Source organism: Calonectris borealis, chromosome 6 (assembly GCF_964195595.1).
Source record: "Calonectris borealis chromosome 6, bCalBor7.hap1.2, whole genome shotgun sequence".
NCBI lineage: Eukaryota > Metazoa > Chordata > Aves > Procellariiformes > Procellariidae > Calonectris > Calonectris borealis.
The window spans coordinates 10,358,663-10,376,600 of NC_134317.1; the positions used below are offsets into that span (position 1 = coordinate 10,358,663).

General features: G+C 40.3%; 1 protein-coding gene across 3 annotated transcripts in view; it reads right to left on the reverse strand.

The window, feature by feature from the left end:
* The window catches only part of CCDC93 (CCC complex scaffolding subunit CCDC93), a 55,848-nt gene extending 40,625 nt beyond the window's left edge, over positions 1–15,223 (reverse strand). For 2 of the 3 annotated variants that reach the window (XR_012674052.1, XR_012674053.1), the window contains exons 1-6: positions 14,962–15,223; positions 13,694–13,807; positions 11,875–11,969; positions 9,300–9,411; positions 5,046–5,144; positions 3,591–3,647 (exon numbers count right to left, since the gene is read on the reverse strand). Coding sequence is in view for 1 of the 3 variants with exons in the window: in XM_075152782.1 (XP_075008883.1) it covers positions 3,591–3,647; positions 5,046–5,144; positions 9,300–9,411; positions 11,875–11,969; positions 13,694–13,807; positions 14,962–15,003 (519 nt within the window). In the remaining 2 variants the exon portion in view is untranslated. The remainder of the gene's footprint in view (positions 1–3,590; positions 3,648–5,045; positions 5,145–9,299; positions 9,412–11,874; positions 11,970–13,693; positions 13,808–14,961) is intronic. The other variant, XM_075152782.1, reaches the window with a different exon arrangement.
* Between the last annotated feature and the right edge of the window lie 2,715 nt (positions 15,224–17,938).

Sequence of the window (17,938 nt, forward strand, 5' to 3'; positions counted from 1 at the left end):
CAAAAAGGAACACCCCACTCTTCTGGTCTGTTTTACATTCAGATCTTTTAAATTCTTTGAGGGCTAGGCTCAGAATGCTTAGAACAAATACATTACAAAAACAAAAGTTGAAATCAAAGCTCGGGCTTTCTATATATACATTTAAGTTCAGAAGATCCTATTCATGTGGGACAAAAGATTCAACGCAAGAAGTTGCAAAGATTCTAAAAGAAAATAAAAAAGGAAGATTTTTTGCTTGGTCTGACTTTTTGTACAACATAATCTATTATTTTCAACAAGCAATTCCTGTACCATAATATTGCTGAAATAGCTTTCAACCTTTTTCAAACACATGTAATCCCAAAGCAGAGATTTCAAACAAGTGAAAAGAGACAGTATTCCTTGGCAAGTTTCTCCTGAATTTGTCAGTTACCCTTTGCGATTTTTACTTCATTTCTAATTTGAATTTCTGTCCTCTTGGGTTTCCAGCTACCAAATCTTGCTACATTTTTGCCTGTCACATGAAAAAGCTTTTTATGATCAAGAATCTCCCACAAAATGTACTTTCACACCTACAGAAAAGCAATGTAAGCCATAAAAGTAATTATAGCTTTTATGGTGGCATTCTGTATTATACTTGTGCTGTATAAAGTGTAGGCGTCATACCATAAACATTAGTCTTGGCATCAGATAATTGAGTAGCTGAACAAAACCACTGCAAGATAATCTCAATTCACTAGATAGTCACCTTTCAGCGGCAGTAGTTCTGATTCCAGGTATTTAATATTCCCTTTTCTAACCTTTAGGCCTGATCGTGACCATAAATCTCATTGTATTGTCCCCTTAAGAAGAGCAGGGTAAGTCCTTAGACCAGAGTTATAATAATGAATTCAGACAACAGACTAATCTTTCACACTTTCTGGTCCTCTTTTAGGGAAGTGGATTTCTCTTCCAATTCCAATGCATAATGATTTAAAGGTGACCTGCGAAAGAGCTTTCATCTAATAACTGCCTTCTCCTTCTTCCAGTTCCTATGGATAGATAGGAAAGCTTGTGCACTTTCTCCCCTGAAAATTCACTCTGTGTGTTCTTCTAGACCGCACTCATGCCTTGATGCCTGAAGAGATCACAAGAACTAATCTTTTGTTAAGACAATCAGCTGCCAGCTGTAAGGGATATAATCCTGACAGAGCTCACATATTTAAGGAAGAGGTGTTTGTCTAATGATACGCTGAGCAGTGATGAACAAATGTCAAAACTTTATATACCATGAAGATGCACCTAAAAACTAGAGATTATATGATATGGAGGAGAAGACAGAACACACCTTTAATATACAGATATTCTCTGCCTGAATATCTGCAGATAGAGATATTCAGACAGGCTAGCTGAATGGTGCAAAATACTATCAAAATTTTAAGACTGTACCTTGTTTTCCTTGCTTTCCATTATCTGTTTCATTCTTGGATCCTGAATATGGAACTATTCCCTTAGTTGCAGAAGCAGACACATGCATATCTGATTCCAGGGCCATGACCCATGAATTTTAAAGTAATAGCTCTAATATAGTGGGCAAGTGAAAACCAATTCACTGGCTTCAACCAGCAAAGAAACACCTGATCTGGCATACGTATACCTGCTTCACCTTTGCCATATCATTGTTTTTGAGCTCTAAAAAGCTATTTCAGAAAACATGCAGGTAGACAGGTAAAGAAAACTCAACCAGGCACCATGGGACTTTGGACAAGGCACTTGAATGGACCTGACATTTACGAGGTAACTGCACACTGAAAGTAGATTGCACTCCTTCTTTTCAGACAAGTTCTCCCAAACAAATGCATTAATGAAACAGAATAAACTTAAAAAACCAAATTATTAGAACATAAAAACTAGGCCTTGAAACCACCTCTGTTCCTCAGCAACCAAAGGGAACCTTCATCACTGTTAAGCAAATATCTTCTGGGTTTTTTTAAATGACACTAAAAATTCTAGGTGTTTCATAACAGCATTGCGATTACTTTGTTTCTGTCCCTTCAGTGACAAGGTTGGATACAGAACCTTTAGTGATATTAAAGACAATGCAGGTAGAAAATGGACACACCTGAAACACTTGAAAAACAAGGACAATTATTCTGAAAATTGAAAATAAGCAGAAGCTCAATGAATTTCAAGTGCTACTTGATACAACACACATTTGGAATTTGCTTTCTTACATGGGTTTGCATTCTCTCTCAATTTAAAGGGTTATACAGGTGAACAAACAAAACAGTAATACCCATTTTCAAGGGGAGCTAACTTGTAAAATGGAAAACAGATCTCACTAGAAAGGAAGTGTTGCTGGCTGGAGTAAAAGACTCATTGCAAGTCTGCTAATAATTAAAAAACCCAACGAAACCATGGGGAACAACAGTTAGAGACTGTAATTGAAATTTTCAAAGCAGGAGTAATTATTCAAATAGATTAACAAGGGATTTGCATTGGTCATCACCTGGAGACTTTCATAGCAATGTTTTTCTATAAACATACACTGTAATTCAACCACATATATTAGGCCCAGCAGCACTCAGGTCATTAATATGGAAAAACAACTACCTCCAAAACATGACAGAAGAGTAAGATGACTTGTCTGGTCCGTTATGCAAGCTATCATATAGCTCATTATACTGGCACTTAGCACCTCTATCCATGGACAAGTTTAGGGTGTCTGGCTAGAGCTACCTGAAATAGCATTGATTTTCTCAGAAGAGCGGGGTTTCACCATCTATTGAAGAGCCTTGGAAGTGTCCCATTCAAAGCATACCCAGATTTCTTATCTCTTCTCAAATGCTGGCCTGTGAATTTATCAAGATGTTCCAAAAAAAAAAAAAAAAAAAAGAAGGTAGCAAACTGTTGGAGTCTGAAATGGTGAATTGACAGTCACAAGCAAACAGGGAAATTAGAGGGAAAGCAAGGACAGAAACTCAAGTTGCTAGCTAGGCATCTCAATTCAGGTATGAGACAGTGATATAGCCTATCACTCGTCACTCCTGGTAACGTTCATGAACAAGCTTTCAAAAAATATAAACAAACAGTTTATCCAAGAGTTAGAAGATCCAGATCTGAAGAGAGAGAACACAAGTGATACCACCTTTCCCAACTAACATTTGCTACTCGAAGAAAACATTTCTGAAGTAGGGTGTGTATTTTCATTGCTAATTACAAGAACTAAAAAAGACAAGTTCTGAAATGCAGACATTTAAATTGAGGAAATCATCGCCATTTTGATTAATTTCAAGATAAACAGTCCAACTGCTGATAGCTTCAAACAAACACTTAGTGTGATGAGGATTTAATAGTCTGTAAGCTACCTTGTGACTTTGATAGCGTGGAACTCTACACTCTCTGCGCAGGGAGTCAATACAGTTTATCTACTCGTACAGCGCACACCTAAAAGGTTTTCAATCTGATACGTTGGCATTTGAGACCTGTTCTAATAATGAAGCTCGACATGTAACTGAATTGGGACCTTCTCATGAGAAAACCCAGGACTGGCTGCATTAAACAGAATTAACCACCACCGTTGCATTACTAAAACCACTTGCTTCTTGATCATAAAAATCTAACATACTTACAAAGATATCAGTAACAGTTTTGATAGCCTTCTCTTTTCTTTGCATAAACTCATCATCCTGCAAGACATCAACGGAGGTGATTAAAAATACAAGGAATGGAAATTAAATCTCAACCATCGCAATAAGTTTAGCAAACAAAGTTATCAAATAGTTTTTAACTGAGCTGCCCAATTATTTGGTGAAATGTTAGTGATTTCCTGTAATACAGAAAAGTATTTGCTTCTCTCATCAGATAGGTAGGTAGGTAGGTCTTTAAAACTATATCCAGATCAGCAGTCTTTCTGCTCTCTGCTTATACAGTATCCTACACAAATGCAATCCCAGCCCATTACCGGGATCCCCAATCATTACTACACTATGAAGAAATGAAGTTGGGATGGGCTTAATGTGGAAAAGAGAAGTTTCCCCTACTGTTATTTTAGTTTCTAAGCATTAAAAACCACCAAAAAAAACAAAACAAAATCCAAACCACCTCAAGCTAATAAAATCCAGCTCGCTCTCCCAATACTAGGGACATCTATCTTTAATGCTGTTACTGAATTAGAGACAAAACTTGGGTTCTAGGTTTTAAATATGGAATTGCCTTGGGATATGCATGAACAGAACTGATGGCTCTGCACTTTAGGCACAAATCCAAGCTCGTTCCAGCTCTCCTCCTACACCAAGGAACCTTCGTATCATTACTGCAGAATAGGAAGAAGAGAGAATCACAACACTGTTCTAAGCATGTAATTTCAAAGTGGGCAGCGTCTGACTATTATCAGAAGGAGAAAGAATACAATCAAGGTATCTCAAACAGTGCAAAATTACTCTTACCACTACACTTCTAGATAAAACTGCACTTCTCACTCCTCTGGCAATCAGAGACAAATGTATTTCCTTTTAACCCAAACCTGTCCCTCTCTGTCTTTCCCCAAGTTCAGTTTTTGAATGAAGTTTTTTTAGGAATCTAGTTTTCAAGAACAAATTTTGGCATTTGGATACAGGGAGATACGAGCTGACTTTGAGCACTCTAAAACAAAACCCAAGTTATAGAGCATTAACAGCGTATCAATTCTCGTTTAGCTAGATCAGCTTCTCCACAGGATGCCAGGTGTTCTCGAACACGTTTCAGGCAACAGAGTTCCAGTCACATAGCTGGCCTGGATACACTGCACAGAGCTCTATCTCCACTCCAGAAGCGAGCTACCTTGCAAGCCAGACTGACAGAGAGGTACCAAATATTGCAGAAAAACTAAGGCAACTATTAAGCAAAAATTAATCAGTATCTGTGAACTCTGTCACAATAAAGTTTTAATTTTTTTCCCAATTGATTTTGTGCATGGAGTCCTCTAGGACAGATTAACAAAATGATAGCAACAGCAACTCTGGTATATCGTGCTGATTTCAGAGCTGTGAAGCTGGTACTGCACCTGAGCATTTGACATATTATAATAGAAACAAGATTGATCTTACCTCCGGTAGTCTATGAGTTTTTTGAAACTGTGATATAGAGTAAGAACGGATATAGTCTCCCATTTCTTCCCTTGTTTCTATTGCACGTTTCACCAGCCACTGAGGGGAAAAAAAAAGTTTTTATCAGTAGAAAGGGGAAGAATAACAGCAGCAAACACCAAACTACTGCATAATTATTTTTAATACATGATAAAAGCTAAAAGCACATTTTAAGCACACAAACAAGAACATTTATTTGTAAACATGATAACTCAGGGACCTACACCTAATAAAATGAGCCAGCATTAGCTATTTTATAAAATTCACGTTTGCTCTTCTTCTATGTACTAAAAAGCTCAGTAGAGCAATCCCATAATGCATAAGCTAAGAAACCACATGGCTTTTCTTATAATCAGTAAGTTTTACATATAAAAACCTAAATATTCTTCATCCTATTGAACTATATTGAACCACGCAAACCTCAATGAGCCAGACTGTTCATACCACAGTGGGATTCAATAGTCCAAAGAAGACCAAACTGCCTTCCCTTATAAGGGGGAGGAGCTCCCTGGACTAGGGGCTGGTATCCCAAAAAAACACTTTTCTGAATGTTATTTGTAAATAGTGTATTGCAAAAATAGGGTTTTTTTTGCATGATTTCCCCTTTATTTAGCTTGCACTGCAACTTCTCATATATGAATTGCTTTTACATTCTAATTAATTTCTTATAGTAAGCATGGAAAGAAAATTCTATTGCAAATTTCAACTTAGGAATTCTTAGCTGCTAAATTCATTTATAAACAAAAACATATGAAATCTTCACAAGCATAAGCAAAGTTCATTGAAATTTTGCCAATATGAATTTCTGTAACCCAAAAAATTGGATCTTCAATAAAATAATTCCAAAAAGGAAAATGAAAAGCACCTGTGGAATAGAAATGGGTGTGGGCCACTTCAAAATTATTCTTTCAACTTGCATCTTTTTTTTTGGGGGGGGGGGGGGGGGGGGGGAATACACCACCCCCCCAACCCCCCCCAAAAAAAACCCTAAAGTGCCCTCCCAAAAATCTGAGTGGCATAAACCCTACATCCTAGCACAAGATATCTACTACTTAAGCTAAAAATACGTTTAAACAAGTACATTTCACCACACTAAGTAGTTATATATCTATAGTATTCGTTGTTATTACTTGTTAAACATTAATAACATTATGTTCTCAAAATACAGAATAATACACAGAAAAATACACAGCAGTAATTCACGAAACAAAGGAATGTTAATTTTCTGGCTTTTGTTTTCATCTATACCATGGAATAGCCTGCACAACTTGCCAGACCAAGAGCTTAGCTGTACCAGCCAGCACAACATATATCCTATTCTACGTTCAAAAAACTCAAAACTCTTACTGTACTCTAAAAGCTATCAATGTTGTCCTGCTTCTAAGCAGGCCATACTGAATAAATAAGAAATCCCTCGGTTCTAGGAAGCATTGGATTCACAGCACGTATACAAAAATGTGATTATACTCTGCATGCATATAGGTTCATCCCTCTCTGCTCCAAAGAAGCCCTTGGGTGCATACTTCAAAACAAACAGATAGTCCAGATGGCTTTTATATAGTCTGTAGGCTACGGTATGGTCACCCTTCTACAAAGCAAGCTTGAACTGTTCACAGCACCCATCTCTATCAGTCTGAGTGGGAGGAGATGGGCTGGAACTCTGCTGGAATTTGAAGCAATCAGAAGTTGAACAGAAAATGTTCTGGGCTCTCAGTGCCAGGACCCAGCACAGAACCTGTCTTGTATCATTAGTCCACTAGACTCTGACAGAGGACACCGTTTGGAACATGACCTCAAATGCGTTAATCTTGGCTGTACCCCAGGTAGAAGCCATTACAGCTAGGTTATATACATTTCTATCAAATTTTTCTACTATAGATCACCTATTGTTTTCAAAAACTACAGCCCCACCGTGAAAAGATATATCTTCAAGCCTATGACGTGTTCAAGAAGAACCACATGCCCGTATAAGAAAAAAAAGACTATGACATCTATAAGACCACACAAAAAGCCACAAGAGATTGAAGTACATTTTAAATAATGTTGGAGAAGATAAATCCTGTAAGCTGTTGACAGCCTGTGCAGGAGGTCACATAAGAGATCAGATCAATCTTGGGATCCAAGTTTGAACCAGCAACAGCTTTCTGTGCTATAACCATGAACCCCTGGAAAGTGAGGGGAAGACGATGACAATAAGAGAGATGCAAATGCAGACTATTAATTACAAAGTACATCTCAACACAAGATTGTGTACATACTTTTCTCTGTGAACATAAGCAGAATTTACTAGGAAGAACAGCACCATTTCTGCCCACTGGAATTTTTTTTAGTCCTTTCCCCCCCACCACCCCCAAGTTCTGCTACAGTCTATGGCAGTGAGCCAAGTCAATCTAATTTCTTCCTGTAGGGAAGGATTCATCTAAATCCCTCCCATCAAGTTCACCAGAGTAGCTTGCACAGTGCAAGAGCTACTGGGACACAATGCCAGGTGGAGGAAAGAGCTTCTGTATTATTTGAGGACTGAGTTGAGATTTACAGATAGCAAGTGAAATCTTGAATTTAACAGGGCATTGAGTGAAGTGTCATTATTAAACACATAATTCTTGCATGTCGTGGTGTCGTCAGCCTATTACAGTTCTCGCATGGTCTTTTTCAGAACACAGTATACTGGTGACACCAACAAAAGTTTTCTTGAAAGCCTATGGTTGGGACGAAATAAGGAACCAACAGCATCTGGAACAGGCAGAACTTCACAGGGACCTAACAGAAAGCCACAATTTCTAAAATACATCCTCTACATTCAAAAAAACTAAGCCCATCGAGAAAGACTTCTTCACCAAGTATGGATTAGATATACCACCTACTGGCCAGCTACTAATAGTGAGAATCACTGCTCTCAGAGAAATCTAGAAGCTGATTTCCTCCCTGCTTAGAATTAATGTTTCTCCTTTCCAGAGGTAGTATCCCAAATCAGGATTTTGGATAAAGCAGGTCAGAAAAAAGAATACATAGTGTTTTTACAGCAGGAGTGATAGTTTATGTTCTCCCTTTAGGAGAGAAATTATTTTTCTGTGAGAGAAGTCTTGCATTTGATAAAGGTAACCATTCATTATCATCATCATTATCATCAAGTAACCAGGGCAAGAAATTAACCTGGGTTGGGATTTTTTTTTTTTGGTAGCAAAATACAAGTTTAGAAGTAAAAACTCATATTAACAAGATACAAACTTTCCACCTGAGATAGCACAAGCACAGCTTGAAAGCTGTTTAACAGTAGCGCACACCACATAATTTTTTGTGGGAAATGCAGTTAAGTGTGGTTTTCCTCAGGAACCTCCTACTAGAAGGTAACAAGAAAGAGACAACAGGAAGTTTTCCCCACTTCTTACAAACTGGAATTTAGGTTTAACTCCTACTTGCTAAATTCTTTCACAGGCAGGAGGTAAGGAGATATTTAATGAAAAAGAAGCTTGCTTAACAGTCTTCATTTTCCCTATTTATCAAAGATACATTTCTGTGTGCAGATGAAAGTAAAATCAAAAAATGATAACGACATACCAAGGATTCTCAAGATACCACATGTAACTGAAACACATCACGTGTTAGCTTAAACCTTAATAAAATGGAGAACTACGAGCATGCACATGGTCAGTTACCGTTGCTCAACTAATACACAGTAATAGGGTCACACGTCAGAGCAATTTTTTTTCCACGCATACAGTTTTTAAGTGATACGAATGAAGGATGAATTACACTTAAAAGAAACAAGCGCAACTGGCTTTTGTCTTATTCATATCCTTTTGATTGAGTGACTATCTGCATAACTTATTCCACAAGCTTAAACTTGTGGAATAGACTGTAAGATACTTGTTCTATTTCCTAGTCTGGCCAAGTAGATGATCAGATTCTGAAACAAGCTTAAACTTTAGTTTCTTTAAGCAGACATTCCACAAAAGGCAGAATCTGACTCCATTTCAAAGAATTTAAAGAGTTTGTTTTGTGTTTTTCTTAAATGTAGATCAAACAATACTTAAGAATTCTATCATCCATAACATCACTCAATTCTTTAAAAACATTCATTTAAACTACTTCTCTGTGATTATCCATTCCAAAATTAAATAAAGAGCCAAACAATAATACAGATCTTTGTTAAAATTTTTATGCAAGTTTTATGGCCTCTTTCAGCAAAGTATCGATACATCACAAAATTATTACCTGTACAACAGGAAATATATGAATGAAATCCAGTCCCTGGATCTGATGTGGTTCCAAACGATGAGGACACTTCATTTTTGGTAATACCGACACGATTTTTTCAGTTAAGGCACTATTATAAAACAACAAAAACACACATGTATATATGCTGCAATTTTCTTTTGTAAATTACAAATTATTTTTGCAAACACAGTTAGTAGTTAGAAGGTTCCCTCTAGTGGCTTCCATTGTACACAGCTGTGAAAAGCAATCAAACTCTCATTTACAAAATAGCTTTTACATTGTACTATTTATATTATTAGTCTGTGAAGAGGTGATTAAACACCTCTTGCAGGCTCCTTGCTTATGATTTCATTTACAGTATTAGACACAAAATTTTAAGATCTGCATGTCTGGTGAGATGAAATGCTCATGTAAGACACATCTACAAACACCGTTGCATATTATTATATATGCATACATAAAGAAACACTATCTTTAAGAACAGTTACACTAAGTAAAAGATACACACTCAAAGAAAGTCCAGAATCAAATGTAGGATTTAAAAATTTGTTTAGCAGAACTCCCAAAATGTATCTTGACATTACTACTGAAACTTTATGAGTTTAAATACATATTACACCTAAAAGCTAAATATACAGTAAACTTCACATGGTTTTGAGGTGAGTAAAACCGAATTTGCTGGCAACCATCTCATTCTACAGCTCAAGTAAGAGCTGGTAAAGTGAAAGGATTACCCTAACACAAGGGATTCATCTACAGCAACATCACCCTACTTCCACCAAATCCCTTGTTTTAGGGAAAGGTATTTTTTTGCTGCCAATGCCATCAAGCACATTTTTAAAGCAGGTGTCAGCACTGAGGGTGAACACTGTACTGGGAAAAGTAAAGCTATTTTTCCATGAAGGAAAAAAATTAACCGGTCCTGTACTGAACTCAGTGGTATTCAGTATTGCCCAAATGGACAACTGATATTCTGGAAGAACAAAAGGGGAGCAAGAGATAGGAGACACAGACCAAAGTCTGGGAACAGAACCTGCAAAGTTATACTTAAGAGAAGTGAAAACTTTGACATAATTCTTGTAAGGCAATTTTCACTATGGCACCATACTAATTTATTTATTTCAACCCAGCAATTAAATAATAGGACATCATCAAAATGTCTTCAGAATAATACTAAGAAAACACAACTTAACTTTTCCTTATCTTGAGAACATCACAGAAGCACTGAGCCACCACCAATATAAACACTACATGGACATCAAAACAGCCTGTGCTTGTGTGACTCTGAACACTTTAGATTTATAAATAAATCATCCTTGCTGTTTTGGGAGAGGAGCCTGATTTTTGTTTTGCCAGTTTTGCATTCAGTCAGCTGGAAAGATAACAGAACATTTTCAGAACTTAACTATTTCCTATCCTGCTGTTCTTAAGGATAAGAAAGATGGCAATTATAAAAACTTGACAATTATAAAAACTACCACCACCATCTTCACTCCTATTCTCTACTTAGTTCTGTGCACTTAACAATGCTTTATGTAGTTAGTTGTCTATGATGATTTGAGTGTCTCCAAGTTTAATGGCAATAACCACAAATCTTTATTTTTAAATGTGTTACAGTCTTGCCGATGCTAAATGACTTTGAAGAAAACAGCACAGAAAGATGTTCTTTTCAACTACACTGAGCAAACAAGACTCCTCATGCAACTGTAACTTGACAGGCTATTCTTACTTTCTGCAAATTTTAATTATGGCTCTTTTATCACAGAAATGCATGAAGAAATAATGTAGTTCAGAATGTATTCCTTTTCTCAGCATAAACAATTTTTACAACCTCCCTAATACAGGAAATAGCTGGCTTATGATAAGAAATGAATCAAACCAAAATGGTCTCATCGGGTCACTATCAGGAAGGAACTCCTCCTCAGTATGGGGCAGGTAACTGTTTCCGCAAGTGTCATGCTTTAAATTCTGTTTGCTGATGCCTACAATTCCAAGCCAGAACCATAAAGGAGAATCAGAGGTTATTTACACAGCAAAACTGCAGACATAGAGAACTCGAGGAAGGTCTTCTAATGTTGCACTCCAGTCTCCAGCAGCATGGTCTCCCTCTGCCCTTTGTTTTGGCCTCTGCATCATCCTCTTGTGCCAGCACAAGCATCTGTGCAGCTGCATAGAGAACTGGATCCAGGGACTGATTCATGTTAAAACTATTTTCCCCTCTTTTTTTTTTTTTTTGTAGGTTTTAATCTGGATCAGTTCCCAATCCAGTTTGATGTGGAGCCACACAAATGCTTTCACTGCTTAGTAGGGATATAAGAACATGGCAGCCCAGAAGGGAATAGTACTGCCTTTTTTTGAATAAGCTTCTTTCTGGTTTTAGAGTTTGTGGAACTACAGTCTGAGAAACCCAGAAACCAGTGCAATGTTTTGCAAATGGGTGGTCTTGCAAAGCAGGAAACTTGGACTAAAAATCCTTCTTATAAACAGGCAAATACCAGGTAACTTCCCCCCCATCCGCTGCTTCTTTTCTAAGAAGAAAAAAAATACCACACTTGCCATTTAATCAACTTACATTTTTTGACCGATAGTAGAGTTTTCCTGAAACAATAAATCAACATCGATATCAAAGCTGCAAGTAGTGATACACCACGTCATGCCGCCTACCACCTAGTAAAGGAGCAACAGCACGGTTAGTCCCATTTTAATTTGAAGAGGTAAAACCAAATACATCTTAACGGCTTTATTTATTTTAGAAACTACAGCTTAGTATTTTCTCCATCCTCAGTATTCTTATACAGAGACAGAAATACATATAGATAGAATGCATATATCAACTTCTACATAAAATACACATACACAAGACGACAGAAAAAAAAAACAGCAGTAAGTGACATTCTAAATTCCTCTCTCAGATTTATATATTAGTTTTGAAACAGCTCTCAGATTAAAAAAAAAACGCCAATAGATAAAACACGACAGTATGTTAAATGTTATGATCTTTAAAAAGTGACCATATCAAAATTTTAGTCAAGGATCACACTTTCTGTATTCATATAATTACCTTTATATATACACCTTTGCTACTATTATTCTTTGCTTGCCGACATATGCAACACCAAGTGCTAGGCACACTATCAACATAGTAATGGAAATCACCAGCTCTGTAGAATTCTCTATTTCAGGCCCTATCCCTACAGATACCTAGGCATATTTAAACTCCTGAGCCACTTCATCAACTTTACATAAATTATGTAAATATTTAAAGACACCCTTGCATAAACATATGCAAGATAACCTAAAAGTATGCAAAGGCAAAGAACAGAAAAAAGGGATTAAAATGTGGAATAACTTACCAACATCACACAGCAAATTAGGGTGTTCTGTACAAGGTTTTCTAACACATTACCCCTCTCACATTTCCATCTGAAATAGTTGATCAATATCCCTTTTACACTAGCAGCTAGATCATTTTCTATAGCAGTGCTCATTTTTGTAAAGGTTGGGCATTGTCATGAAATGGTAACTTTGCAATCGTATTTAGGCAAGTATAAACCTGATGCATGCATTTCTACACATAAATGCAACAATATTACATCCTAAGGCGGTCTCCTTGAAACTACTTTGTGCCTCTGTGCACAGCCTCCTGAGCAGCTAAGGTCAGTAACGCCAAGCAGTTTGAAGAAACTAAAATTGTATTGCAAAGTAGGGCTGTGCTATGATCAAAGAAACAGCAGAAAACAGAAGAGTCCATTTCAAGGCTGCCATAGTTCTGTCTTTTCAAACCTTGGTTCAGGAATTTCTTACAGAGTCAGCACTAAAACAATTCAGAAGTCTCTTTTCAACCTGAACTTTGCTCACTGTCGGTATCACATACTTCCTCTCTAGGACAATGAAAGATTAACACATGACATTCTAAAGATATGTAAAAACAGCCCAAAAATAATCTCACTAGGCTAACAGTTACACAGAGCCTCTCAAGACAAATATTTCCTCATTTCTTATTAATGAATACTTCTTTTTAAAATTACCATGCTATGTCCAAGTATCAAGTCTTTCTTGCTATTCTAACTGCAGTTGAGGGAGGGGCAAATTTCCCCATATATGACTCTAACTTAGGCCATAACACCCACAAAAAAGCACATCAGCAATTAGCTTGTATCCAATTGTCTCCTTTAAAACACACCTTGTTGCACAAAATCATTTTTCAAGACTGAGGAGGTCCTACCTGTCTGATACCGAGTCATTTGCAGAATTATTTACATAGGAAAGCCTCATATGTTCCAAATATCTTTTTTTTTTTCAATCACCTAAAACTGCTAAATTAACTTGCAAAAAATATGTAATCCTCATATATTAAAAAAAGGTTTTTAAAAATACTGCATTGGTCTCACCTTGTCAAAGGATGATAATCCTTTGATTCTTGCTCGAAAATATCCAGCAGCCACCAACAGTTCCAAAATTTCAGTCAACTTGATGTTTTGTTCCTCATCTTCTCTTGTTTCAACCTGACAAACAAACAACGGAACACTAATTCAGTGTTTCTCTTTCATTCGTCAAATGAACGTTTTCCAAATTTTATCTTTACATAGATCACATATCAGGGAAAACCTTAACTTCCATTAGCAACTTGGTTGTTAATTTGAAAGCCATTAAAGAAATAGGTAATGCACTTCTACATGGATTTAACATCACATCTTTTTCACCCAGTTAAATACTTTAATCTGCTTTTGCTGTTCAAACTCCTGGCCCGCTGCTTGCCTCCACCTAGACAGATTGCTCCTGTTGCTGTAAGACAGTTAATTGATTCTCCATTTTGCACATTTCTTTCAATTTCAGGGTTCACAAAATTGTACACCTCACATTAACGCTCCTACAATCTTTTTACAAAAACAAGAGAAGAAACGAGTGTGGAATTCCGCTTTTTGGGTAACGCAATTTTAAGCAAACTCAAAGTACGGCAGTAACAAAAACTAAGCTCTGGCGGGCAGCCTGGGCAGTTTCAGTGCTCCAAAGCCTCATCAGCACAGCACCCTTCTAAGAGCGCTTTTGTCCCCATGGGACAGGGTGAAACCCCACAGCTCCAAGAACGTACGGGATTTACTAGAGGCACAGAGCACCCACACACCTCAGACCTAGGCCGGAGAGACGGCTAACGGGGCTTTCGGTCTCCCCCTCAGCGGCTGCAGGGACCCACCTACGCACCCTCCCCACCTCCCTCTTCCCCAAAACCTCTTCGACAGCCTCCCCCTCTCCGCTCCCTCCCACGGAAACCCGAAAAGCCTGGCAAGCAGAGGGGACAGGGAAACGTTAATGGTGCAGAGAAGGTGACTTACACAGGGCTGCCTGCAGCCCCACAGGGCCTCCCCCGGGAGCGGGGCGGAGAGGGGCCCGGCTCCCCACGCCGCGAGGGACCCCACCTCACGGGGCCGTGGGCCGCACGCGGGGGAGGGCGCAGGGCTGAGCCCGCTGTACAGCAGTGACCCCCGGGCTCCCGGCGCAGCCCGCGGGGAGGCGAGGAGGGGAAAGAGCAGGCAGGGAGCCCGGGGAAGCCAGTGCAGCGGGGCCGGAGGAACAGCGGGCGGCCGCGCCTCGCCAACGGCGTTCTGCCCGCGGGGGGGGGTGGGGGTGGGGGGAGCTGGGAGAGACGCCGCTACGGTACCTCCTGGGGGGCCTGGCACTCCTGTCCCCTGGGGACGACCATCGCCCTCCGTCTCCGGCAGCCTGCGCTCAGCCTGTCACGTCCGCTCCCCCCGCCGCAACGCCCGGGCGAAGGGGTGTTCCCAGCCGGCGGCTGCCGGGTTCCCCCGCCCCCGCTCAATGGTTCGCCCGCACCCTCCTTGCGTACAAGCGCATCCGGGCCGTGCCATTCACGGCCAAAGGGGTGCGGGGGAAGGAGGGCGGGGGCTGCGCAGCTCCCCGGCGGCTCATGTGACTGACTGCATGGAGCGCAACCGCCGGAGCGCCGTCCCGCCCCCGCCCGCCAGTGCCCGCGGGCGGCGCCCCTGGGGGCCCCCCGGGTGCCCCCGTGCCCACGGTTGCGCCTGGAGCGCGGGGTGGGCCGCGCAGGCGTCCGTCCCCTCCCAGCCCGTCTCCTCCCTGGTCGCACCCGCTGGTCCCGGGCACTTCCCCTCCCTTTTACTGGCGCTCGCCCTTTTTTCTTCTTTTTTTTTCTTTCGCGAGGGGACCTGAGGCCTCCCGCCAGCATGGAGGACAAGTTGCCGAGTGCTCTGTGAGCTGAGAGACGCCTCACGGCCTCGCATGCCCCACAGGGCACTGGCGCTCATTAGCAGCTGGGTTCTGCTTGGTGACCTCCAGCTGAGGGGGGTTTAACTGTGTTTTTTCTGGCCTGCACACAGCTCCCACGCTCGGGAGCCATTGCACCCCCTCAGTCCGGTGCCACTCTGCCTCCTGGCAGCGGGCGCACCGTGGGCCCCTGGCTAAGCGCAGCCCTGCTGGGAAGGCGGGCGTCTGCGTGTCGGCGGGGACTGGATGTGCTGGAGCCTGGCCTCCCATCCCACGTCTGGCAGCAGCAGGCAGGCCCCGTGGCGCGATGGGTGTTCGTTGGCAGGGCCAGGGGCCGGAAAGCTGCACCCAGACACCGGTCGGTCGCTAACACCCTGGTCCAGCTCCACCACACTTTGGACTCCTGAATAGAATTACACCGATGCACAAGGATTTACTGGGTGATAACAGCCTGGTAGTAAACTAATCCACAGCTTGCAGGCAGGGTAGTCTTTCTTGTTGATGACGGCTTCGGAAATACCTGACGGTCTCTTTTCAAGTCTACCCCAGGCGTTCAGTTTCTAGGCTCTTTGCCATACAGAGCATTATAAAAAATAAACTGTGTTAGGCTGCAACTAGAGACATCTCAGGGAGGTGAAGGAACAAGAAAAGCCACGCGAGAGCATCGTCTCCATCCGTTGGAGGGCAGCAGAGCAGACACGAGCCAGTCCATACCGACTGCTGCCTGACAGAGTGATCAAAACAATAATAATAAAAGCAAAAATATGCCAGACTGGCTCAGGCCACGTACTGGTGTAACCACAGGCCACGTCTTAATTAGAGTTGCAGAAAACTGTTATGCAGCCCCAGAGGCTAACGTGCTCACCAGAGCAATACAGGCTTCTTGCTTTTTGTCTGCCTTCTGCTCACAGAGAATTGTACAGCTCTAATTTGATTGTCATGGAGAGGAAGACTGAATCAAACAAACAAAAAACAGGGACAAGAAGAAGGGTTGGAACAGAGGAGCGTTAGGAGGGGATGTATGTGACCTTCAGAGGCAGCGGCCAGCACATGTTATAACATAACTACTGAAAAGAAACATCAACTTGGAAGAAAGCTTCCTGAGCCATGATATGGTCATAAAATTCCTTTTCAAATATGTTACAGGATAAATAAAAAGCCAAGGGCAGTATAAACTAGAGGCTTAAGTAGTAACCGAGTATCAGACAAGGTGGGGATCAAACTTACCATGGAAAACTTAACTGTTTCTTTGGCTTTTTAAAGCACAGTAAAGGAAAGGAGGGAGACAGGGCTAATTAAATCCTAGGGACTTTAAAACTCATGCAACTGGCACCCAAAATCACAAAGCTGGCTTAAAATGATACACTTACAGAAATATAATAGGTTCTTTTAATTTGCTTTATGTCTATGCGACCACAAGGACTGGAAACAGTTTTCTCCTTTACAGTGAAGGCTGGAATTTTCCTTCACCTGGTATATGTTAGGAAATGAAAAGGAAAGGCATGAAAATACAAAAACGTCTTGCTGTTGTCATTACAACTCATCTTTGATTACTTGAACCTCAATAAAATACTCCACAAAGGCATTGCTTCCCAATACCTAATTGTGGTATGCATTGTGGTATGACTTGTGATGCAAATTCACCCAGTTATCCAGACAGAGCCATTGTCCCCTATGACATTCGGACAATCAATCTTCTAAATATCAATTAGGTTTAAAAAAAGTCCCAAGAGGGGTGGGTACCTTCTAAAAAAGAAAAACCTCCCTTCCTTCAGATCTTCAGATTTTGTGCTTGCAAATCTCTAGCAGGTTCAGCTTTGGTCTCCGTTTTCCCTGTCCCTGCTCTATTTTTATCAGTGAAGGTAAGCCAAACTCCAGCTCTTGGTGCAGCTGCTCTGAACAATCTTGTCTTGATTTTTCAATTTCATTAATCTTGACCCCATGAAGCTGAGCTAAAGAGCTTTCTCCCTTTTTTATAACCACACAATTTATTTTGCTGTTCAGCCTGGACTTCTGACAACATCAGACTTGGTTACCACTGAAAATGTAGCAATGGGTTTCACTGTATTTTTTAGCACAATTTGGTTTTTCTTGTAACAAGAATTAAAATGTGAGATGGGGTTATAACAGCAACAGCAAGGGCTCTACTTTTTGTTGGGCAGGCACAGTTAGATAAATAAACAGATAGACTTTGATAATTTCCCAACGATCTCTATGCTGAGGAGGCCTAAAAGACAGATTTATTTCCATAAATTCTGCATGATAGATAAAATAAAGATAAAGTATAGCTCCCTGTGTAATGGTCCTTTGTACAGGGTCCCTTTGTTAGGGTACAACGTTCTTTTATGTGTACCATAAAATAAAGTGTCATGGACAGATCTTGGAGTAAATGG